The sequence below is a fragment of the Eretmochelys imbricata genome, chromosome 2 (genome assembly GCF_965152235.1).
Source record: "Eretmochelys imbricata isolate rEreImb1 chromosome 2, rEreImb1.hap1, whole genome shotgun sequence".
Classification (NCBI taxonomy): domain Eukaryota; kingdom Metazoa; phylum Chordata; order Testudines; family Cheloniidae; genus Eretmochelys; species Eretmochelys imbricata.
This window is the reverse complement of record NC_135573.1, coordinates 101,648,983-101,674,335: the sequence shown is the minus strand read 5'-3', so window position 1 is coordinate 101,674,335 and position 25,353 is coordinate 101,648,983. Positions and strand designations below refer to the sequence as shown.

Sequence of the window (25,353 nt, the reverse complement as noted above, 5' to 3'; positions counted from 1 at the left end):
AGCGGTCACAGATCCCAAGCATCAGCTCCAGGTGCCAAACCCCAGCCCCGTGGCAGGGGTCGCTGATCCCCAGCCTGAATGCCAAGCCCCAGTTGTGCGGCAGCAGGGTCTGACGAGTGCTGACGCCGGATGCCAACCCTGACCCCTAACCTTGGCCATGCGGCAGCAGCTGCAAACCCCAAGTGCTGACCCCCAGCCCTGACCCGTTGCCGACTCTGGGTTCTGGCGGCTGCTGGTTCTGGGCACCAATCCCTGGGTGCATATCTACAACCAAAAAGGAAGCCCTCATCAACAGATGTAGCAAGGAACAGGATGGTATGGGTTCATAAGCAGAGGACTTGCTCATGATGATGCTCCACATATGCCACCGCAGCCTAGAAGGAATGACTTCATCACCACCATGGTTCTGATTGGAGGGGTGGCACAAAAATAACTGCACACTTGATTGGAACGATTCCACCACCCTAAGGTCATCAGTACATTTTGTAGTACTAGGCATATCCAAGGGATGTCTGCTCAGAATGTAAACCTATTTTAGCAAATCTTGCATGACACAAAGGCCTAATTCTGGGATGGGAGAATAGGGGACTTAGATCTTTTCTCAGTTGAAGCTTTCATAGGCAATCTACCTCTTTTTTCTCCAAAGAGTGATGCTCCTTATTCTCAGAAAGCTTTTTGTCTGTCTTCCCAGAGACAGAAGCTGAATCCTCGAGTGATGGACCTCTGGATCAGACAAATCTTGAGTTCACTGAAACACTCATAGAAAAAGGTGGAACTTGTCTAAGGGGTGGGTCTAAAATACTAGGGCACTGAAGTCAGTCTTATGGAGCTGTTGAATAAAAACATCTGCAAACGTTCTTCCTTGGCCTCTGAAGTTCTTTTCAAGAAGAATTTACGAACGATACATTTGCTGGGGATATGGGAGTCCCCCAGACAAAACAGGACAATCACCTAACTAACCCACTCTAATTTAACATTTACAAGACCTAGAAAAAACAGTTAAGGTAAACACATCAAGTCATAGACACTAGGTAGCTCCATCTCATAGTCATGGGCAGTGCCTTTATGCCCTTGGTACAGACACTCAGTGATCATACACGGTTTTGAAAGATATTGCTGGCCAAAAGACTCAGATCTCAAGTGCAGAGAGCACATGAACACCAGGAGTGGGATATGTATCTTTACACACAGGTATATGGACAAACACTCTGAAGAATGTACGTTCCCACAACCATGATGCTAACTTACTGAAATCTACTTGGAATAGTTCTCAGTGGGGATTCTCCATCACTTGAAGTTTTGTTCAGAACGTTGTAGTACCTTTGTTCTCTAGGGTGAACCAAATGATCATCAACATGCCTTCACAAAGTATTTTTATATTGACTTTCTACAAAATCATCCATCAATTTTTAGATGGCACTTCTGATTTCCAAAGCACTTAATGGTATTGGTCTTGACCACATTTAAATGGTGGTAACGTAAGAAAATAAGCAAATCAAGTGATAAAGGCTAAAATGAAATATAACAGACCTGTATGAACGTCTGCTTTGATCTTCATTGTCCTCAAGAAACTGTGGGCGTTGGGCATGCAATTCAAGTTCTTCTTGTGACTGATCTTGTATGAGGCGAGTAGTCTAGAAATCAAACAGAGATCCAAGATAAAACTTAAATGCAGAAATACTAAAGTCAAGGCACAGAAGTCTGTATCACAGACTTGGGGCAAGTGTGCATCTCAAGTATTCAACAGAAATGGTATAAGAGCATAAATTTATAAATACACACAAATTCTCTAAGAATTTTTACAGTGGATCTAAACATTAACAATGGGACCAACGCTCCTCTACTGTGAAGCGAGGAGAGCAACAAAAGTGCAGAGACAGAAAAGCTACTGGGGTTTACAAAACAGGATAAACAGAGCCAGTACCATACAAATTTCCCCTCTCACTGGGAGTCCCAACTATGTCAAATCTCCAGTCAGGTCCTATTATTTGGGTCATGTAAAGGGGAGAATCAAAGAGCAGTCACTCTAAATAGCAAGCCTCCCACCACTCAGTTGACAGCCAGGTGAAAAATAGTGCTTACAGTCTTTACTACCTTTCCATAAATGTACCCCTTTCATCGGACCAATGACAGCATAGCCTCACAGTGAGGCTGGTACATTACAAAATTTGAAGGAAAAGGAAGCTCCAATGTACATAGCTAAAAAATACTCACTTAACTCCTCTGGAGATACTAAAACTCATCTTTTGAGGTTAACTGGGGGTTTTTGGCCTTACTCTGCAGCATGGGGCATGGATCACTTGCAGGTTTAAACTACAGTAAATGGTGGATTTTCTGTAACTTGAAGTCTTTAAATCATAATTTGAGGACTTCAGTAATTCAGCCAGAACTTAAGGGTCAATTATAGGAGTGGGTGGGTGAGGTTCTGTGGCCTGCATTGTGCAGGAGTTCAGACTAAGATGATCAGGATGGTCCCTTCTGACCTCAAAATCTATTAATCTAACTTTGCAGAGTTTCTCAGTCTTCTGATCCCACCCACTATTCATCATAGGATGATATGATGTGGTTGTATATTATGCAATTTTATAGCACAGCTATCAGGAACACAATCTCAAAATAGTTATGGCATGTATTCAAGTTAGATACAGTAAGGTAATGCCAAGATTATATAATGGAAAAGCATGTCATTTGCACAAAAAAAAAAAAAAAAAAAAAACCTGAGAAACATTTAAAAGAAGGCTAACCCATAAGAGTTGTTCCATAAATTAGCATAATGAATTTCAAATCTGTCTATGTAAGGTTCCTTCAATGACTCACAGTAAGTGTATCCATAGCATACACATATCTAGATTTTTTGATTTAAGAAAGGAAACTGCCAGAAAATATAAAATAAAGTGACACATTTTTATATTCCTAAACATGTGGATAGGGAAACTTATTATTTTGCCTTTTTTTTTCCAGTTTGTTTTGCTTTTGTTGTGTCTTAAAGAAAAACAACTAAGCAAGAAAAGTCTTCTTAAACTTTCCCTCATTTTCTCGGTGCTTACATGAACATCCCCTGGAAGAGGCTAATGTCTTCACAAGGTCAGCCTCACAGAATGAGCAACAATATATTCTATCTTTCACAGATACTCACCACATTAATAGTCTCTGGGTTAGGAACTTGAAGCAGATTTGGTTGATGGTAACTTGTTGAAAGAGCCTGAGACTCAAGTGTGCTTGAATCCTGTAGCTGCTGTACAGCTGAAAATTGATTCTGTTGATTGTAGCTATCATTCACTGTAAAACCTGTCATAAATTAAAGAAGGTCAAAAGCCCAGAATAATGGAAAATGTACAAAATGTAAAATGGGACAAACAAATAGTGCACTACTTATTTAAACAGTCACTTCAAAAAAAAGATTAAATAGTAATTTACAGCAGAAAACATTACACTCTTCACTAGTAAGCATAAGCAAAATGCATAAGCATTCTGGGCATCTACTAAATTTTCACAATAATAGGGTTACTTACCATTAGCTGGAGTTCTATTAGACAATCTCCTCCATAGAACAACAGTTTGAAGTTTCTTCAAGATGCCTCAATTACCTCAGAGCCATTGAAATTTTGAATTTCTTATACGTAAGCATGCATGTGTCAAACAGGTTGACCCAGCTCCCTTTATCCATGTTGATATCACGCTCCCTTACTTACACTGGAAGCCAATCACAAAGATGCGAAGCTCAGAGAGGAGTATGGCGGGTGAGTGGAGGAGATGACCCAATAGGAGAACTCCAGTTTCAGATAAAGTAACCCCATTTTCTCCTACTTTGGATCTCCTCCACATATTCCCACTCTTTAGATTATAGTAAAGTAGTGCCTTTTAAAGGCAAGTTGCAAAGTAAAAATAAAATTGTGTTTATGTACATTACTGATATATAAAGATGGCCTCAAAGATGGGTTTTCTCTGTGGTTTTTCTTTGAAATATCAGATTGCAACCTTCCTCTTTGCTGAAGTAACAAATGAGACAGTGCCATCACAAAAGGCTAACTGAAAGCCAGGAAAGTATAGCTCAGATTTCATCCTGTTCTGTCATCAACATCAGACATAACCCTTTAATAACAACAACAAACAATAACAAAAACAAGAAAAAGAAGAGGATCTGATATTTCTATATAAAAAACAAGTAGAAAATTTTGGTGGAAAAGAATCAGGCCATAATTATGCATCATTAAGGAACAGTAAAGGGTACAATTTTATTTTTGCTGTGCAGTTTGCCTTTAATGGACAACAGATGAAGATTATGAAAATAATGTAGAACTGTACAAGCACATCAAATGACCACAACAGCATCAGAGCCTAAACAGCAATGCTTACAAAATGTTTGCAGATTACTAAGTATCATTCATTGGGATGTGTCAGATGAAAGCAGAAGTTTCCTTCCAGTCCCTCATACGGTAATTCTCATGACAGATAAATACAGTTATCAGTATAGTAAAGTCACAAATAATTCTAGGTAAAACGTGCAACTGGCTCTAGTTCAGTTATAACGAAGCACTCAGTGTAACTGTGCAGTTTATATAACTATTTCTTTCCTATATCAATCAAGGTTGGAAGAAAATAGGATTCAGTAACATGAAATTCAGATGCATCCCCAAGAAGAAAAGGATTCAACTTCTGAACTACAACCCCTCTTTTTTCTAATGGTCAGCTTGCTTAACCGAGGCTGTAGATCATTTATTCACCTGACTGAGGTAACTGACAGACTCAAAAAGTATTCTGAAGAACAAAAAAAGGTACCCTGAAGAACAATGCCTCCCCACATCCAAAAAAACTCAAAACAGTTGTTAAGCATACCAGAAGAGACCACCTACAAATCCAATCAAGCCAAGATAAGGTAACGTGGTATCTTTTTCCCTCGACAAGGGTGCTAAAATGTCACTATGACTGAACATCATCCATTTCACTTCATGGTTTTACAGTAAAGGGATTATGAACATCCTGAACAATTTCCAAGAAATCCTGAAACAATCTCAAAGTTTCAAACTAAGTGCTCAGAAGGAAGATCTGTACAATCAAAGTTGTTGTTTGGTCACACTGAAGAAGTAGGCTCTGCTTGTGAAAGAAGTTCTGGACTGAATATAAACTGAAGGTATAACAAGGAGTATGAGAGACTCACATTGGTCTGCTTAATTTCTTGTATTAAGATCATATTTCAACAGTTAAGATTTTAAATTACTCTGGGAATTCAATACAGCAACTTCACTGTTCTGAAGATGCTGAAGGTATCTACTACTACTGTACTTCTACACTGCATCTATTTTATAGATGGGACTATACGGGACGAAGCAATTATGTGTCTTACCAACCGTGGCTACATATGAAGTCTGTGATAGAGCCAGATATAGAGCACAGATATCTCCCGGACTCTCAGTCCTGTGCTTTAATCAAAAGACCATACTCCTCTCCTGAAGACCCTTACATATCTTCTTCCTTCACCTGACACTGAATAGGGGATTTCTGGAATTGAGTCACAGGGGCCTATTACTGGAGAATCCCTGTTCGCAGTATGTTGTACCAGTGTTGGTCCCAGGATATCAGAGAGACAAGGTGTGTGCGGTTATTTCTTTTACTTTGCCTACTTCTGTTGGTGAAAGAAAAGCTTTTGAGCTTACACAGAGCTCTTCAGTCCCTCTCAGTCCTGGATGAGATGCTACACCATTTGCAGCATGGCGATTAATTTGTGAAGCTTGCTCTTTCTTGGCTTGAGGACATTGTCCAAGAAATTTTCTTTCACTTTCACATGAAGTTATTAGAGAAACACTCTGGAAATCAGCTCATTATCAGAAAAAAAATGTCTTGCATATAAAGGACCACGGACAAACTATAGTATCCCATGAGAAATATGGCATTTGAATTTTCAGTTATGATCTGGAGTCTTCACTTCCAAAAGTGACATCCTTTGAATGGTAACAATTTTCTGGCAAAGGACTGCCTCTGAACCTCCAAATATGTCCTCAAACAAATAGAAATTGAGCATTCACACGTAGAAGCTATCAAGAAAAACTTAGTGCTTCATCATTTTGGATGTTGTCAAAACCAGCTCAAGTGAATAATGGATTATGGTGCTGGCCTATACTGCCGTCAGAGGAGGAAATCAAAACTCTTTAAAAAGTCTGAATGGCAAAAGGAAGGAAGTCTATCTGAACAAAATAGGCACCCTGTAAAAGGCTGTGATCCCTACAAGAAAAATGTAATGTATGATCCTGATAGGTCTATATAGACCTGCATAGGTCTATGTCTGTTCTTTGACAAATACAGAGGGTGGTTGGTTTTTTATTTGAAGTAATAATTATGAAAATGTCAGAACACTCCAACATTGTTTTATTAAGAAATTAAACATTTAACCAATATATTTAACAAGAATTACAGCCTATAAATACTAAGGAAAGAAAAGACGATGTCTGGGACTCAGATGTCCTACCTAATTGGCAGAAAAAAAGGAACTAAGGAGCATGAAGCACAGATGCAGACATAGGGAGAGGGTCGACCAATTTAACGCATGCATCCGCGCATATGCTTACCTACCTGAAATTCAAAAAAACTGAAGGGCTCCAGGATCTTCAAGGAAACTTCAAAGAGTTGGGAATCTGTGGATGAGATTCCAAGTAGAATAGGAGAAGTCTTATACAAATGAGATTTTATCACTTTTTAATAAAACATGTTGAGCAGTATAAATTTCTGTGGTAAAAATGAATATTACTAAGACTCGAAAAAAACAATTTTTTTGGAAAAAGCATTTACCAATCTATATTTGCCAAATGACAAGAAACACACAGAAACTGAAGCATAAATTACATAATACTTCGAAATGAAAACAGTGTAATTTCTCCATTTGAAATGAATGTCCAAAATGGAAAATCAACAACGGAAGAAAAATCAGTAATTCTGCCATTTTTTTTCCATTTGGAAAGATCTCAGATGGGATGGCCAATCACAAAATTCCAATGGACTTTAATGGATCCGGATCAGGCCTGTTTAATAAATCTAGAGACATTAATACCTTCTCTCAACTCTTTGTTACAATGCATTTTAAATAAGTATCAAAATCAGCAAAACAAAATAAAATGTTCTAAATTGTATAACACACTGAAGTAATAAGAGGCAGTTATATCTTTATAAAGGGGGCTATTTAACTAGACAAGGAACCAAATTAAAAACTGAGGAAATAAAAAACAATAGTAATTCAAACATTTATGTGTAATTAAGGAGCATCAGTAGGTATTATGTAATTAAGGTCAAAACTAAGTGCCCATAAGTCCAAATTTTAGACCACTCCTCAGTCACAATCAGAAACAGATCATCTTCAAGATTTACATGCCACATTCTACATTCCACAGGTATTTTTCTAGAAAGTTTTGTAAATACCAGAAGAAGTTTTCACATGACCCATTAAAGACTACAGGCTTTACTGTTGCAGGACCTCCATGAGGGCATGTTTAAACTACAGATTTAAGGGAGAGGAAGGTGGGCTTCTCGCCTACCTGCCAGGAGCAGAACCCTGAGTGAAGAACTGGTCAGGCACAGCCCAGCTGGGAGCAGGGGACAGCCAGGCTCTAGCTGCCAAGCTTTCTTGTCAATTTCAGGGCTCCAATATGGAGCCGTGAAATTGACAAGACAGCGACAACCAACGTAAGTAAGACAGTGTCTATATAGACACTGTCAACCCTAACTACACCAACATAAGACCTATGCTTCTTGTGGAGGTGGAGTTATTATGTCGGTACAGTAGGGCACTTACATCAACAGGACAGGGCTGTAGTCTGTACTTAGGTTAACGTCAACCTAAATGCGTAGCGTAGACCAGGCCTGAGTCAGAAATAGGGGTAGGAAACCAGGTAGAAGTATGTCAGGGCAGAAGTCTAGGATGAGATATAGTGGGGGGTATTAGAAGACTGGGAACAGTGAGATACATGGAGCAATGGCATGAAGTAGTTCTCCCTAGTCTCTGAATGAAAGACACTGGAGAAAATGGGAAGAGGACAAGCAAGATGGGCAGGAAAGGCAGAATATCCATCCATGAGAGTTGAAAGGGACCTAGAGGTACAGAGGAGATAAGGTATGGAATGGCAGCAGAGCAGAGAGGACAAAAAAGACACATAGGTGCATACAAGGGACTAAAGTGAGGTGTTGAAAGGGTGTGGCATGTTTCAGAGGTAGGAAGAGAGATGCATGCAAGGACACAGGAGAGTACAGAGGTCTTGGGTGGGACATAAGAGTATTGGAGGAGTCCCCAGGAGATGTATCTGAGTTAAGAACAAGGCAAGAACAGAGGGGACAAGGAACCAAAAGGGAGGGAAGGAGTTTATCAACATCTGAAACTTCTAAAACTTTTGAACACTAAAAGTTTGATCTCTAGTAAAAAGCTCTTGAAGTTTTTTATGTGGATTAGAGCCTTCCTGTAATCATCTGCATCATCCACTACCCACCCCTTACCCCATCCAGGTATATATTTCCCCATCACACACATCTCTCTTCTGGACTTGCTGAAATTTGCAAAAGATGAGCCCCGCTTTGGTGGGCCTTGTAAAAGAACAGAACTTCCCTTCTGCAGACTTTATATGACAGCCATATTAAAACTTTTAGTGCTCATTCAAAGACATGACCATTCCTGAACAAAAATTTATTTAAAAAGAACTGAAGTTGAAAGTAAGTTCCAGTGGAGCGTAGAGAACATCCAAAATTGTTATGCTTCCTTTAAAAAGTTATTATACAGCTTCAGAAAGCTCCAATGTTAAGGTATCTAAAATTATTAAGTCATGGATCCAGCCAGTTCTTAATGCTATTATCCTTCTCTCACTCACTCAAATATCACCAGATTTACACCACTTGCCCAACCTTGATAACACCCCCACAAAATTGGCAAAAATACATGTAAACGTCAAAAAAACAAATTAATAGATGTTTGTATTTTGACTTTTGCATATAGTTTTGCAAATTTTAAAGGGCTATGGCAGTATATAAATTCGATAAACTAATGCTGTGCATTTATAGTACCTGGTGCTTTTTCATCAATAATCTCAAAGTTCTTTACAGACATTAAGAAAGCCTCAACACCTTTGTGAGGTAGACAAACATTAGTGTCTTCCACTAATTTGTTGTTTAGTTGAGACAGAAGATGTTATGAAGACTGCTCATGGTCACTCAAACTAGAAACAGAATACAAAATGCCTGACTATAAAACTCATATTGTAACCACTAGATAGAGATCATTTTAAAGGAAAATCTATATAAGTTTAAATAGCCAAAAACTCAATTTTTTCAGATTACAAGGTCTATTTTCAAAATAGTTAAGATCAGGTTTTCAGACGGTCTCCTTTTTGTGCATGCACGAATGGGACAGCTAAACACATGGTTACCCATATGCACAGAATTGAGGCTTTTAATAATTCTAACACTTTAGGGCCAAATTTACTAAGAGCTGTAATTTAAAATGTTTTTATCTATAACTAACCTTGTGATAACCCTTGCTGATCAAATGACTGCTGTGTTAAAGTTTGCTGTTCAAATTGATTGATGTTCTCCTGTAAAGCATGTTGGGATGTCACAAACCTATCTGAAATCAGGAACATAAATTCAAGAAAAGAACACATAAATTAATTAGGTAGATATACAATTAGTGACAAATACATTTATTTAATATGTCATTATTCAAGCTTTTAAAATCTTTTTATTTTAAAATTATCTGTCAGGCACAGTCCTGCAGATTTAAATCTTTAGGTGGTATATTTTTTTTTAAAGTTTTAAGTTTTTTAATCAATTCTATTGGTCAACTGCAAACAAAAACATCTCATTTAACCAAATCTACCTAACTTTTTGATACTGGCAGTGGCAACTAACAAAATATTTTATATTCTTTCCACCAGCTGTGCACATGTGCTTTGATAACAACCTGAAAAGCTGTGCTGGAAGATCGTGATTTACAAAGAAAATGTTTGCATAAAGTATTACACAGCATATTTTTGTGATATATTGTTTAGATTTGTTTGCCAAATAGAAATGGGTAAGGGTTAATATAAAATATTTTATATTTCCCAGTATATTTTACACAATTATGCAGGGTAAGAAAATTATGTCATTTATGTAAATTTTAAGTAATTATTGTACACTTTTACAGAAAATATATGTTTTTCTAAACCATTATTTCAGATGTTTTAAAACCAAATTCATAAAAGTTTTCAAGATAAAATAATTTACGAACTTCCCCTAAAACTGATTTTTTCTTCAGTGTAGTTTTTCATGTTCTGAATATATACCTTCATCTTGCTCTAAAGGTTGGTCAGTCAATTGTTGTCCCAGTCCTGTTTCTTCTGTGGTTACCACCTGCTGCTGGTCTAGTTCTAAAATAGCTTCCTGATCTGTTGTGACAGCTTCTGGCTGCTGCAGCTCATCACTTTCAATCTCTACTTGCATCTGAGTGGAAACATGAATGCTCTGCTGATCTACTGTTGAATCATCTATTGAAGCAGCTTGCTGGTGCTGCTGAAGCTGCTGTGCAAGCTCATACCTGAGAATGAAAGAAGAAATCTTTTATTAGCAAATGATGCACACACCTAGACACTATTTTAGCTCTTTATATGACAGTTTACTATTTTATCATCATTTATTTGTAATAAAGTATTGCCGAGGAGCTTCGGTTATAGTCCAAGACCCATTATGCTAGATGCTAACCTGGGCTTTTTCCTAATTAATTATACCAAATTACTCTTAACTCTTTTAGAACCCAGATAATAATACATAGCTCTTAAATCAAAGCTAGGTTTCAAGGAAGTTTTAAGGATGAACTACTACTGCAATGTACTGAAAAAGAGTTAAAAAGAAAGTTTTATACCTACCTATGAGTTTTCATGTGCTTTTTGCAGTTTAATGAAGTTTTGAACGTTTTTTGACAATATGGACACATATATGGTCGAAGATCATTATGGATCCCCATGTGTCGCCTGAGGCTACCACCCGTAGTGAAGGCCCCATTACATATAAGACACTTAAAAGCTTTCAATCCAGTATGAGTTCTAATATGCGCTTTTAGCACTCCAGCCGAGACAAAACCTCTTCCGCACTGAGAACACTTAAATGGCTTCTCACCAGTGTGTGATCTTTTAAAAAAGATGATAAAAGCAAAAACACAAATTGGGTTTGATTTCTCAATGTCATCAACAGCAAAATAAGAAAAAACATAACCAAAGAGCATCTAACATTTTGTTCAACAAAACCTGAAAATATAAGCTAAAAAATGGTTATATAATTACACTTAAGCATGTAATTATGGCAGAGTTGGTAGAAACTTCTTGCTTATAGCTTTGCCAAACTTAAAATATTTGAGCTGAAATTCTGCATGCCAACCTTCTGCCTAAGGCTGATTATTAAGCATTACTACAACTTCTACTGGAAAATTTCAGCTAAAACAATTCAGCCATTTCCAAGAACGAGGTCAGGAAAAAATGCTGGTGATCTTTTTTTGACCTCTAGTGCCACCATGCTTTGGAGCAGGGACTTGAAATTGGGCCGGGGGTAGCCTTTATATCCAGGATATGCCTTTTGCTGTTCCCATGACAATACATGCAAATTTAGTAAAGTCTTTGAAAAATCTCAGTTTGCAAATGCTCAGTTGAGACTTGCAGCTAAATTCCCTGAACATTTTGTCCACACTGAGTGTGCTCCAACTCTGGGCTGAGTAGGCCCTGGGCTGCTGTGAGTTGAAAGCAGGAAGACTGTTTCTTCTGTGTGCACACCACCGTCCCCAACCTGGTTAGGTCCAGCAGCTCCCTGATTAAAATGCAGAGCCAGACAGGGATGGAGTGGGAGAGCAGATTGGGAGAAGGAACGAGGGCACGGAAATGCAACTAAGAATTAGGGTGTTGAGACTGGGAGCCAGTGGGTGAAGGTGAAGACCGAGATCAGATGAGGAGCTGATGGGGAGGGAAACCGAGACCAGCTGTGCAAGGAGACCAGGGCTTCTATGAGAAGTGTGAGTGGTAGAGAATGGAACTGGAACTAAGGAGACATGACTGGAGCAGGCACAATCTGGAAGCGATGGGGCACAAAGGATCAATCTTGCGGGAGAGAGGAAGTAGAATGTTGCAGAAGAGTGTGACTACTACAACACACTCCCCTATAGAGTCTGGAATGGAATCCAATACTCCTGAGTCTCACCATTCCTCTATCAGTAAATACCTGTGAAACCTACTGGCAAAATGTATGACTCATCCCCTACTAGTTCTGATCCACAGAGAGGATGACAACCTACTATTGCTGTGAGTAATTCAGTTAGCTCAAAAGGCAGAGGTCTGTGTAGTGGATCTAAAGGTTTAAACTCTGCAGACGAACCATGTGGGTGCCAATATAATGACAAATGAAAATTTGTTTTTTCAATTTGCTTTAGTTTTTAAAAACAAAGAAATTACACACACAGCCCCATACACACAAAGCCAATCTTAAAAGAACATTAAGGTTGTACGGTCAAGCACTAAAAAGTTTGGAAATGCCAGAATTAAGATTGCCTGTTTAATCTTATGGTCTTTAATTACATAATCAGATTTTTCCCGCAGGAATCATACTGCGTACATAATGCATACACAAAATTATTTCTTGAATTGAACTTCAATCAAACCACCAGTAAGAAAATATGCACTGATAACCACTAGCTGTGAAATGTGCATGCAGTTACAAGGCCAGTTTCCTTTTCTAATTATAACAGTTAAACACATAATTTGCCCCTTTACCATAAACTCACTCAATTTGTGCAGTAAATGTCCATACAACTGCTTGCACATTTTTATACGTAGTTTAGAAAAATCCGGCGCTTAGGAGTCAATAGGATAAATTCTGCACTAATACCCCCAAGCAATCCCACTGATATTGATGGCAGTGCACAGAGTACAAGTTAGCCAAAAATCTGGACCAACCTGACTTCTTAAGTTAATTCTGTAGTTTCACTAGCTAAGGACAGCAAAATAGTAAAGCTGAAGCCTTAGCAAAGAGTCCTATATAAACACCTCCTACAAATTATTCTTCCATTTTAACTGTCCTCACATTAAATTACTTTTATTAAATACACTTATTTCCTTTCTATTTTGTGTTTATTTTACCTGATATGTTGCTTAAGGTGGCAAGATTTTTTATATGCTCGATTGCAGTAATAACATTTGTATGGCCTGTCTGCTTCATTTCCAAAACTATTATTAAAATAACTTTGGAAAAACTGGCTATTCCTTGGGATTGGCTGGATAAGACCTGCAAATATAAAACAAAAAACAAAATGGGATCATTTGGTAAAGCTGCAATGGTATAAAGAGATTAACCACTTTTAAAAACAATACATATTATTAAATATAGTAAATCGGTAGTAACAGAAAAAAAAGCTAAACACCTTTACAGTATCTTTTTAAAATTACGTGTGGTATCTTAGCTGCACAGTTCCTTCTAGCACTAATGGCTCTAGCCCCTTACAGTAATCCGCAAATATAATCCTATGAGTCCACATAAGACATTTATTTCCAACAAAATCCAAAATAAGTTCAATAAAATGCGCATTATTTACTAATTCACTACTGACTGACTTATACAGGGATCTTATTTCAGTCATTTCACATGACACTTAATTAGCTAGGTTTCATTTTATCCTACTGCTGTGTAATTTTGTTACATTAAATTTAATTGGAAGAGTTTATATAAGTGATACCCCATCACTGTAGCACTGGTCTTCCTCACATTACATAAAACCTACATTTGAAACAGAGAATGGAAATTACCAATGCTTGTTTGCCCAATATCTACCTCCACTAATTGGTGGTTATCTTTTCAGTGCCACCAGAAATTCATTGGGGAAAAAAACAACCTTATTTAAACAGATACGGTTTATACACTGTACCCTGAAGACAGACAACTTCAGCTCTGCAAAATGAGGAGAGTTCCTGCTACTAACTGTCCAAGTCTTAGTCTTAGAAAATTCACAGAAGAACTCCTTCCCAAATGACGTGACAGAATGCGGGGTAGTAGCAGATGTCTCAAGTAAAAAGGTCCAAACCATTCACATATCTTTGAACCGAAAATAGAGTCCTGTGCACAGCAGTAGTGTGCAATCTTGTAAAATGTTACTGTACAATTTATCTTTTTTACTAAGAGACTACATAAATCTGTTTGTGCTGCTTATATTCATAGAAATAGCCAGTTTTTGCCATCTTCTAGCTCTTTTTGCCAACTTCATTGCACTGAGACCCACTTCCAACAACAAAAATTACTACACAACCCCAGTGTCCTGTATTAACTCTAGATTCTGGAGCCTAGAATTTGGGCTGGCATTAGGGGGCGGTTAGCAGGGCAATTGCCCTTGGCCCCATTCCACAGGGAGCTGAGCGAAGCTAAGTTGCTCACGTGTTGGCTTCAGCCCCAAGCAACGGGGCTCACGCTTCAGCTTCCACCCCCGGCAGCAGGAAATCTACCACCACCCCTGGAGATCCCATTAAAAAAACTTGCAACCCACCTTTGGAGTCACTACCCACAGTTTGAGAGCAGCTATTCTAGCTCTTCATCCTGCCCACCCACCATTCTGCCTTTCTTCCTTACAGGTGTTTTATTTCTCCCCACAAAGGAAAGTTCAGAGTGTTTCTTCTGCCTGGCTGCATACTGCTTACCTTGAAGGTAAGAGCACGAGAGGAGAGGAACATCCTTTGGGATTAAAAACAGCAGCTAAGAAAAGACTATGTGACCAATTAATTTCTTTTAGCACTGTTTTGTGGGGTACAACCAGGAGAGGTCTACAGAAGATGATCTGGGTCTTCTAAATCAAGCAGGAACAGAGCTGCACTTGGCAAATGCTTTTCCTGCTGTGCAGTTCCTAAACCTTGATAGAAGTGGAACTCCTCTCAGTAGAGACTTAACAACTATAGATGGCAGTCACCTCCTGCTGCAAACCTATCCTTGCCCCTCTCCAAAATAGTGCTTCTATCCCCTTTCTTGCAGCTTAGGATCCATGGAGCTACCATATCAAATTTTAAACTTTACAGGTAGCTCCACACAAATTAGTGTTTGGAGATCTCTCACACACACTACAGGCAGGTGTACAGTAGTGGGAAAGCATGTGCCCAGTCCACACTAGAACCATCACTCATGCTACCACTGGCATTGAACAAATATTTGGAAAAGTAATGAAAATTCCAACTGTGAACACACCCAAATATTCTCTAATTATATCTATAATTGATAAGATGAATGAGAAAACATTTGAGGTAGCCAGGAAAGACAGGACACACTTTACCCAGGATGCAGCAACTTAACTAGATATTTTTGAGAACTTATTCTTTAAAATAACATTTCTTCCCAACCAAAAGCAGGAATCAATAGTATTGGACATCAGTCAAATTCAGAAAAGTAACTGAAGTCATAATGGCACTTCTTGGTCAATACTTTAATGAAAAATACCACAGGGAACATATAAAGAAACCTGCCTTAAAATACCTGGACCCAAGAGCAAACAAATAAATAGATACATGAATAAATAAATAAAAGAATAAAATATTTTCAACAAAAAATAAAACCTACATCTTTTTAATTTTCTGTCAAGAAACAGTTTAACCATACCACCACCACCACAGAGCAAAGACATTTGCAGCTTGGAATTTCTTGACACCATTCACACAAAAGAAAATGACAGTTCTCAGAACACTTAAATGTGACTAGGGGGAAGGTGCATGTGCTACCTGTTGGAGGAGTAGCAGAAGTTCAGATTCCTACGCAGCACATTTCAAACCTAGTAAGGTGCAGGAATTACAATGTATCTGTAAAAAAACCTACTTTTCCATATATTTCGCAATTCTTAACATTCAGAAATGTGCACTTTAATCAAATCAATCTAATCATTGAAGATATTTTACTACAGAACAAAATATGCTTCTATTTCTTCTTTGGTCTAAAAAATTCACTCCAAGCAAAATTCCTGGCTGATCTTATTATTACACACTAGGACTACATTTTTTGATGTAGACTAACATGATTAGTGTCAAGAGATTCTTAAAACAAAAACATGTAGGAGGGTATGAAACCAAGATGTATACCTTCCTTTTACAAAGGGAAAAAAGATTTTACAAATTGAATAGGCAAACTGTCTACTCTAAAATATTAGCAACATGTAAGAATTCTTAAAACCAATAGAAGCACAATAATCTATCAAGAAAAGCAATGATAATAGAGAAAGGATTCTATCAAAATACAAAAAGAACAAATGCATTACTGTGGCTATGGACAGCACAATAAACAAGACAGAAGAGAAAGTGACAGATCATTAGTGAATTTAACAGGACTAGAAAGATTCATTTTGCTCTATCACATATCAAAACATGACCATCTAAATTTCACAGCATTCTCAGTAACGCCCTGTTCAGTCACTGATTTGCAGTGGCAGTAATGAATTCTATAATGTTCTCAATGGGAAGAACTGACCTAAGAAGAGAAAACTGCAACCCCCGATGAGAAGAAGTCAGCACCAGGAAGTGTCTCTTACCAGAGTACACCCTGTTCTTTCCTGAGTGCTTAATGGTGGACAGTACCGGGGAGCTTGATCATCTAGTGGAGCTAAGTCTCAGCTGCTTATACAAGTTTGTCCTTTTGCATTTCTTTCTCACTGACTTTCAGAAGCCATGTCCGTAGGGCCACTCCTTCCTGATGCCAAAGTATTCGGTGCGTGCCCTGAGTGAGAATGTTCTGAAGGGGGACACTGGGCAACCTCCCTGAGATTGTGACGCAGTCTGACTTCTCTGTCCTTGTTCGTCCAGGGCTCCAAGTCCCTGCAAATCTGGCAGAGTTTTCTAATGTGACTTCTACCAAGGCACTTTAGGCAGGTGAACAAGAGTATCCCACTGGCAAAGATTCATAGAATCATAGAATAACAGAGTTGGAAGGGACCTCTGGAGGCCATCTAGTCCAACCCCCTGCCCAGAGCAGGACCAATCCCAACTAAATCATCCCAGCCAGGGCTTTGTCAAGCCTGACCTTAAAAACTTCTAAGGAAGGGGATTCCACCACCTCCCTAGGTAATGCATTCCAGTGTTTCACCACCCTCCTAGGGAAAAAGTTTTTCCTAATATCCAACTTAAACCTCTCCCACTGCAACTTGAGATCATTACTCCTTGTCCTGTCATCTGCTATCACTGAGAATAGTTTAGATCCATCCTCTTTGGATCCACCTTTCAGGTAGTTAAAAGCAGCTATCAAATCCCCCCTCATTCTCTTCCATAGACTAAACAATCCCAGTTCCCTCAGCCTCTCCTCATAACTCATGTGTTCCAGTCCCCTAATCCAGTCCCCGGATTCTTTGCAGCCGGCACATGGCTTAAATCTCAGAGACTGACGCAAATCCCTGTACTGAATATTGGCAGCCTGAGAATAAGATGGAACCAATGCTCCAAGAAAACAAAGACCAAAAAAAAAAAAAAATAACTACCAACAACAAAAACCACTACTAATCTAACATATACCACTAACTATGTACAGTAAGGAAGATATTTTTTCTGTAAGGAGAGAGAAACGTGCAGTAGCAAGTCAATGTCCTCTGACTACCAAACACCTGCAGTAAAAAGGAACTAGCATCTAGGGCGGGTCCATCATTTATCCCATCATGCAGCAGCATGAGGCAGCAGAAGCACCTGTGCTGCCCCCACAGGTACCACCAAGGAAAAAAACCTCCAACTCCGGTGCACTGGGTGTGCATACCTGAACTGGAAAGGACATGTGCAATCACTCGAAAAAGAACTACTGATGCTTCCACAACTTTGAGAAATGGAACTTACTTGCTCTCTATGGAATGATAACTATAAGAAACAGTAACCATTCGAAAATCATTTTTTGAGAATGATGGCAGTCTGAATACAAGTTTGAAAAGTAACTGACTGCTAAATTTACTTTGTCAGTTCTAAGAAACAGCCAAACAAATCTTATATATTCTAATTGTGAAGCAAGAAAAACCCTGAAGTTCAACATCGGAGAGAAAATGAGAAAGTAAACAATACTAAATTACTTCACAAATAATATAAAATATTTACAAATACTTTAACTCACAGTAACTGAAGGAGTTACATTTAAAATAGAAAAAGTTTTGTGAAAACAGCAGTAAGGATATCCTCAGTCCTCCAACAGTCCGCGTTCTCACTCTCAGCTCCTAGTGCCTCTTGCTCCCAGCTCCTCACATGCACACCACAAACTGAAGTGAGCTCCTTTTTAAAATCCAAGTGCCCTGATTAGCCTGACTTAATTGATTCTAGCAGCTTCTTGATTGGCTGCAGGTGTTCTAATCAGCCTGTCTTAATTGTCTCCAGAAGGCTCCTGATTGTTCTGGAACATTCCCTGTTACCTTACCCTGGGAAAAGGGACCTACTTAGCCTGGGGCTAATATATCTGCCTTCTATTATTCTCCTATAGCCATCTGGTCCGACCCTGTCATAGTACATTAAGCTTTTCATAGGCCCTTTTTAAAGAATGCTAAAGCTTTCTTTTTGTGGTAAGATAAACTCAGAAAAAGTGTTTCTTCACTATTGGTAGAACTAAAATGAACTGATCAGGCCATGTTCAAGGGAAATGAAAATGTCAAAGAGAAAAATTTTCTGATAAGCCCAGCCCACGTGTCACTACAGCGAAGTAACTGGAAGCTGCCAGATCTCCCTTGCTGGATTCACCCAGAATGGTTCCTATATTGCCCCTACCATCATCATCCATAGCCCAGTGGGCGGGGGAAGCTGGGTTGGGGAGAGGGCATGGCTGGAGCACAATATGTTCCAACAATCCCAAGCTAGATGAGAGCCCCTTGGCACAGGTTACTAACAAGTATTTTAGATCTCTCCATTGCTATTTCAAGGACGTCTGGACTAAGATTTAAAAGGTGTATTGTTAGAACATGTTTGTCACTGATTCTCAGCGAACTATGCTGGTCCTAACACAGTGACAAATTATGCACAGTCATGTGCATTTTAAATGTAACATTTAAGAGCTTTTTAGACACTTGGGCCCAAATTCTCTTCTGTGTCCAGTCTTCACTGCAATAGATTACCATTTGTTGCTCCTTATTTCTCAGCCAAGCTCTGTGCTGGTGCTGGCATAGTTTAAGCTTGGTCTTGACTAGCATTTAAAAATGTGCTAGTCAAAAGCATTTGCTAACATACTCTACAACTCTGTCCAATGCCTTACCCACAGTAGAGCTTTGGAACATGTTAGCAAACACATTTTAAGAACGCATATTTGAATCCTAATCAAGACAGAGCTTAAACTATGCCAGCACCAGCAGAGTTTGGCTGAGAAATAAGGAGCTGCAAATGGTAATCTATTGCTGTGAAACTGGACACAGAAGAGAATTTGGACCCAAGTCTCTAAAAAGCTCTTAAATGTTACATTTAAAATATACATGACAAAACAGGGCTTTTATTGAGGCTACCTTTATTATATAAGTAACTAAAATAGTTTTATAATCCTATGATCTTATTGACAGTTTCTCATTTAAAAAAAAGTAATTTGTGGGGTTTATTTTCATTAATAAAATAACGGGGCCCATCTGATTGTTATGGCCATGTTAATATCTTTAACAATTTAGGAATATTCTAGGTCTATAGTTTGATCTTTTTCATTTGAAACTCATGTGGTTATTGTCCTCTGGTTGGAGTTTTGAAAATAATACCATGGTTAGTATATCTAGTTTAAGGTGGACAAAGCAGAAAACTGCCAGTCACTAATGGAGTCTAAATCAACCATTTTTAAGTGAAAATGTAAGTACATATATATCACAATCCCTTGTCCACTGTCACCAACCTCTTATTTATGATACAATTCTTCATCTAAAGCTGAATGACAACTAATCTCTTCCAACAAAATGGTTTTAAAAAGTGATAAATAACATAACATCCTATGCCAGAATAGAAAGATGCCATGTGAGCTTTCTAAAATGTTATAGCTAATGGAACACTACTTCAATTGAGTTCCCACTTACATGAAATCCACTAAAGCCATATAAAATTATAACTATCAAGAATAAATGTGATTAGATTAAGGAAATTTTAGACTATGTTCTCTAAGCATTAGCTCAAAAAAACTAAAGGAAACAAATGAATATGTTCACCTTTTCTACACTGCATATTTTACTTTTTTTTTTTTTTTGTTAAGCTTTATAGGATTCTATCAATATAAAAAGGCTTTGTTATAAATTCATAAAGTACACTTTCAATTCAAACAGCTGACACAGTACAGCTTTCTCTGCAGCTGCTGAACAGTTAATTGCAGGTGCATCTTATTTAGTGAGTTTATAGACTGCCTTTGCTTAATAGTGTACTCTACTTCATTCTAAACCCAAATTTCAGGATTACAATGAGCAAGTTACAGCACATACTAACTCAGTCTTCACCTAAATCAGTGATGAGTATGGGTTCTTGCAAAGGAATATCCGGTACAGGAACGCTGGTCTTTCCTATTCGAACTTTTGCGGGTTTACGCTGATGTCGCATCTTTCGAAGTTCAGTGTGTTTAAAGTGTGAAGCAATGTGAGTCTTCCTGTGGCCAGATGTTCTGAACTTTTTATCGCAGTGAGGACAAGCAAAAGGTCTAACACCTGGAAGAAATTAAAATATATTACTACATGGTTTACTTCCATGTCCCCAGGAATAAAAGCTATGGCATCCAAATAGTAAAATCATAACCGTGTGCTTACAGAGACTGACATGACCAAATGCGGGTAGGATGTGTGTGTTATTTTGACTTAGGGTAGAGAGCAGAAATGGGAGATTATGTGTGTTCTTTTTAAGTACATGGCTAACCTAAAAGTAAAGGATAGATATTTCCATCCACGCTCCATAAATGAGAGGGAAACCTGGAACAAAAATTCCCAAATTGATGGGAAGAGGGAGTAGTGACTATGTGGCACACTCTTCACTAACAACTACAAGCCAGTAGGAATGCCTGAAGGGTGAACTCCATGCTAGAATACCACAAAATTGGAATCTCAGAACTACTGCACTTAGCAGCTTTCAACTCAGGTGTATAAGCTTCTACCACCTTCAGTGATTCAGTAGCTTCATAACTCAAGTAAGGGTTGTTGTCTGGAGGCCTGAAATAGCTAAAGAACTGGCCCTCCAGGTATATGTTCCAGTAGAAAATGAAAAACAAGAGTGAAGGAAGGAAACAACATAGGCGGACAGTTGTAGTTTAGAAGAGAAAAGGGTGTGGAAAAAAGTCATACACCAATGAGAACTGGGACATGAACAAGTTAAAATATTTGGTGAATAAACGTTTAAAATACAAGAATTCAACAGGGCTACCATTTAAATTCTTATGACATTATTTGTCAGAGACAAAATACTCCATTCTATATTCAATATTTATGAAGGTACCTGATCGCCTTCATATCTACACACCAAACTCTATCCACTATTCTTGGAGGTCTTCTGAACATCATATAAAACCATAAGGATAACTCACAGGCCTTACCTGTATGCAGACGAATGTGAACTTTTAAGCTTCCTGAGGTGGAAAAACATTTCATACAATACTGGCACTTAAAAGCTTTAATGCCAGTGTGTGTTTTTGTGTGTGCTGTGAGAGTGCTCTTCACAGCAAAGGCGCGGAAACACTGGGGACACTTGAATGGCTTCTCATGCGTGTGAATTCGAATGTGGCGCACTAGATCACTGGGTTTTTTAAATTCTTTAGAGCAGTATGGGCAAACATGCCACCTTATTCCATTCTCTTCACGTACAGAACCTGAAATAAATAACACTGAAATTAGATATTTGTATATATTATATATATGTATAAGTTAATAAACAATCTGATAAACTGACATTGTCACACAAAAGATGAGAATTAAAAATGAGCACTGAAGACGCTTGCCAAGACTTAGTAAACAAAGTGTAATGCACTTCTCAGATACCTTCCCCTTAGAGTAAATACTGCTTATAGAAATATGATTAAAATAAAATCAAGATAATCCTATTTAATCATAGTTACGAACATACCTGTAACGAAAGAGGACAAAAAAACAACAACAAAATACACCTATAGTAACGTTTTATTCTACAGTGTGGAGTGAGTGTATGGGAATAGTATTTCATGTATTAGCCATTTTTGAGCTGTATATTTGTGTTGACAGGATTTAAACATAGCATACCAGAATGGATAAAAATCAATGATTTTTTAAAAAAAATTTTAAAAATCGGATTTTGATAAAATGCTTTTTGAGGAAAAAACCTATCTAAAGATAGTTTTAATTAAGATACATTACAGCTCAAAGATATCTCTTCATGGAATAGGTATTATACATTCTAATTCTACAGCATGAGACAATATATTCATGTAATGTTTAAGAAAAGTTTTGTAAATGAGTTCCAATAGTTCATGGATTAGGGACCCAACTTATGGGGTTCCAGGAGTTTCTATATAGATTATTTAGGTTAATCTTTCTATCTACCCAATGGGTCTCAGTGCTCAGTCTAGAAGATACTATCAGAGATGCTTAGTTTTGCAGTTCTTAGATGTGGATTTGTGTCTCTAGAGATAACATGCTTGTTAAGAGCAAAAATGTTTTTAAATAAATAAATAATATGGAGAAGTGAGAAATAACAAACCTCAACCCTATTGTCCCTCTGTGTATACAGAGCCAATCCCTTACCTCTCTCTAAAAGTGCAAAGTTTCAAAAAGTTCAATTAATAGAAGGTTGTTGGGGGCGGAATAGATCTGAACAAGGAGAAGAAGTCTGGAGATAAATGTGAGAAGGAAGGGACAGGCAGTAGAAACAAAAGTGAAACTGTTTGAGCAGCATATTCCAGAAGTCTTGAGGTCTTTCTGAGTGTAGCCTTCATTGATTTGAGATCTACCATACCATTCTCTCACAAGAAGGGAAAACCTACAATGGCAGCAAGCCGTAAAAGAGACCCAGTTTGGGAATATTTTAATGAAGTTCCTCTATCTGTGGGTAGGAGAGGCACACGTGCAAAATGCAAACAGAGCAACAAAGAAATGCAAGGCCTGGTTGCCCGAATGAAACAACAACATGAGAAGTGTTTCTTCTCAGGAGGAAACTGCGTTGAAGATGATGAAAGGAACATGTCTGAACATGCAAGATCTTCAGATTGGTAAACTTTTTTATTTCATGCTTCATTCTTAAGGACTGCCTGTCTTCCTTGTGGACTATTCTTGAATTCTCATGTTTGAGCAAAAAAATATAGCTGTTACTCTATGGTACTATCATTTTAGATGCAGTTGTGATAAAAAAAAATAAATAGCTGAAATAGGCAGATCTTCCTTTTACAATTTCACCTTTAAAGTAGGACTGAGTGTCAGTAAATGCAATGAGTAATACTAAATGAGCAGTATGGTAATAATAATTAAATAACTGCACTGACTTATTTTGTTTAGGAGAATCCATCCTCAACATACAGGATTCTGAAAACTATCCACCTTCAAGGGGTGGAGGTGTAGGAGGGTGCTCCAGGCTGGGAGGGTTCAGAGGGTGGGAGGGGAATCAGGGCAGGGAGTTAGGGTGTGAGAGGGGGTCAGGGGTACAGGCTCCAGATGGTGCTTATCTCAAGCAACTCCCAGAAACCAGCTCCTACGGGGAGGCACAGCCGGGGAGTTTGGCATGCTGCCCCTTCCGCAGGTGCCGCCCCTGCAGCTCCCATTCACCATGGCTCCCAGCCAATGGCAGCTGAGGAGCCCTTTGTCTGACCCTATGCATAGGAGCCAGAGGGGGAACATGCCACTGCTTCTGAGAGCCGTGCAGAGTCACAGCACAGGCGGAGCGGGGCAAGCCACAGACCCTGCTCCCCAGCAGGCGCTCGAGGGCTGGATTAAAACGTATGAAGGGCCGGATGTGGCCCCCCTGGGCCAGTTTGCTCACCCCTGGTCTAGAGGGTGAAACTGTTAACCCAAGTCTCGATGGGTGGAGCAATGTCCACAATGATCATGTGGTATGTGCCTGTGTGACAACAGAAGAAGGGAATGTCTTCCTTATAGAAACAACTGATATATCAGGAAATACACACACAGCAGAATACTTATAAGAAGTAGCAGTAAAAGCTATAACAAACTGAAAAAAAATTCAAATGTCTAGTACGCAGCTTGGTCTAGTACCAAAATGAGAAGAAATTTAGAAGAGAGAGTCCCAAGTGAATAACATACGGTTGCAGTGCTCATTTGATGCACCTCCTAGTCAAAGACTTCAGTGTTTTAGAAATAAAGGCTACTGTTGTTGAAATTGAAAAATACTTCCCTAACAACCACTTTGCAGCAGCTGCTCTGAAAAAAATGGGAAGAACCAAGCTATCTCTCCCCCAAGACGTGCAATGGAACTCAGCGGTGGACTGTTTTGAGCACTAGATCAAGAACTGGCCTAACCTGATGACAGTTTGTGAACAAAATCGTGAAAAAATAGATGGCACTGTCACAGCCAAAGTTCTCAACATTGGGCTTAAGAGAAATGTTGAACACATGCTGAGTACCCTGAAGCCTATTTCCGTAGCCTTGAACAAAATGCAGAGAAATAGCTGTTTTACTGCTGACGCTGTTGAAATTTGGAAGGAAATGAGAGAGATCTTAAAAATAGAAATATGCAATGAAATATGCATTAAAAAAACAAATGGGACAAGCACCATCTCCAGCTCATTTTCTTGGAAATATTCTCAGTACTCGGTACCAGTGTCAAACCTTAATTGCTAAAGAAGAGGGGTTGGCTATGACATGGACAACCAGCTATCATCCCACCATAATGCCATCTATAATAAACTTCATAGCTAAGGGTGAACCGTTCAAGAAATACATGTTTGTTGATGATATTTTAAAGAAAGTCACACCAGTAAACTGGGGAAAGTCACTTAAGCACTTGGATTCAGAGACTGTTGAAGTGATAATCTCATTTTTAACAGCAGTAGCTTCTTCTGCTGGTGTAGAAAGAATATTTTCTTCCTTTGGACTAATTCATTCCAAATTGAGAAATCGTTTGAGACCTGAAAAAGCAGGAAAGCTTGTTCTTCTTTTCCAGATTATGAACAAACAGGAAAATGAAGGTGAAGACAACTGAGTTAGCTGCAGAAGCCAATATTTTAAGTTTCTCATGTTGACATGGCTGACCCAGTCGATTTAATTTGTTTTTTTAATATTTCATTTAACTATTTTAGTTTAAAACAATTTTAACAAAAACAAACCTGATTTTAAAAAACTTGAATGTTTAACTAAATTAAAAAATTCATATGCTTGTTTTGTTAAAATATTATATGTTTGCTGTTGAAGAAAAAAATCCAGAATACATAACGTTGTTGTTTTAGTTAAATGTCCATCTGGTGAGGTTTTCC

The 25,353-nt window shown here is 38.4% G+C and overlaps 1 protein-coding gene across 7 annotated transcripts in view; it reads right to left on the bottom strand.

Annotated features, from left to right (window-relative positions):
- ZNF236 (zinc finger protein 236) overlaps positions 1–25,353 on the bottom strand; it is a 181,759-nt gene that overhangs the window by 78,237 nt on the left and 78,169 nt on the right. For all 7 annotated transcript variants that reach the window (XM_077810525.1, XM_077810520.1, XM_077810523.1 and 4 more), the window contains 8 exons: positions 21,496–21,768; positions 20,417–20,620; positions 13,128–13,272; positions 10,875–11,135; positions 10,296–10,546; positions 9,494–9,595; positions 3,137–3,288; positions 1,531–1,634 (listed from right to left, as the gene is read on the bottom strand). In XM_077810525.1, the coding sequence (XP_077666651.1) occupies positions 1,531–1,634; positions 3,137–3,288; positions 9,494–9,595; positions 10,296–10,546; positions 10,875–11,135; positions 13,128–13,272; positions 20,417–20,620; positions 21,496–21,768 (1,492 nt within the window). The remainder of the gene's footprint in view (positions 1–1,530; positions 1,635–3,136; positions 3,289–9,493; positions 9,596–10,295; positions 10,547–10,874; positions 11,136–13,127; positions 13,273–20,416; positions 20,621–21,495; positions 21,769–25,353) is intronic.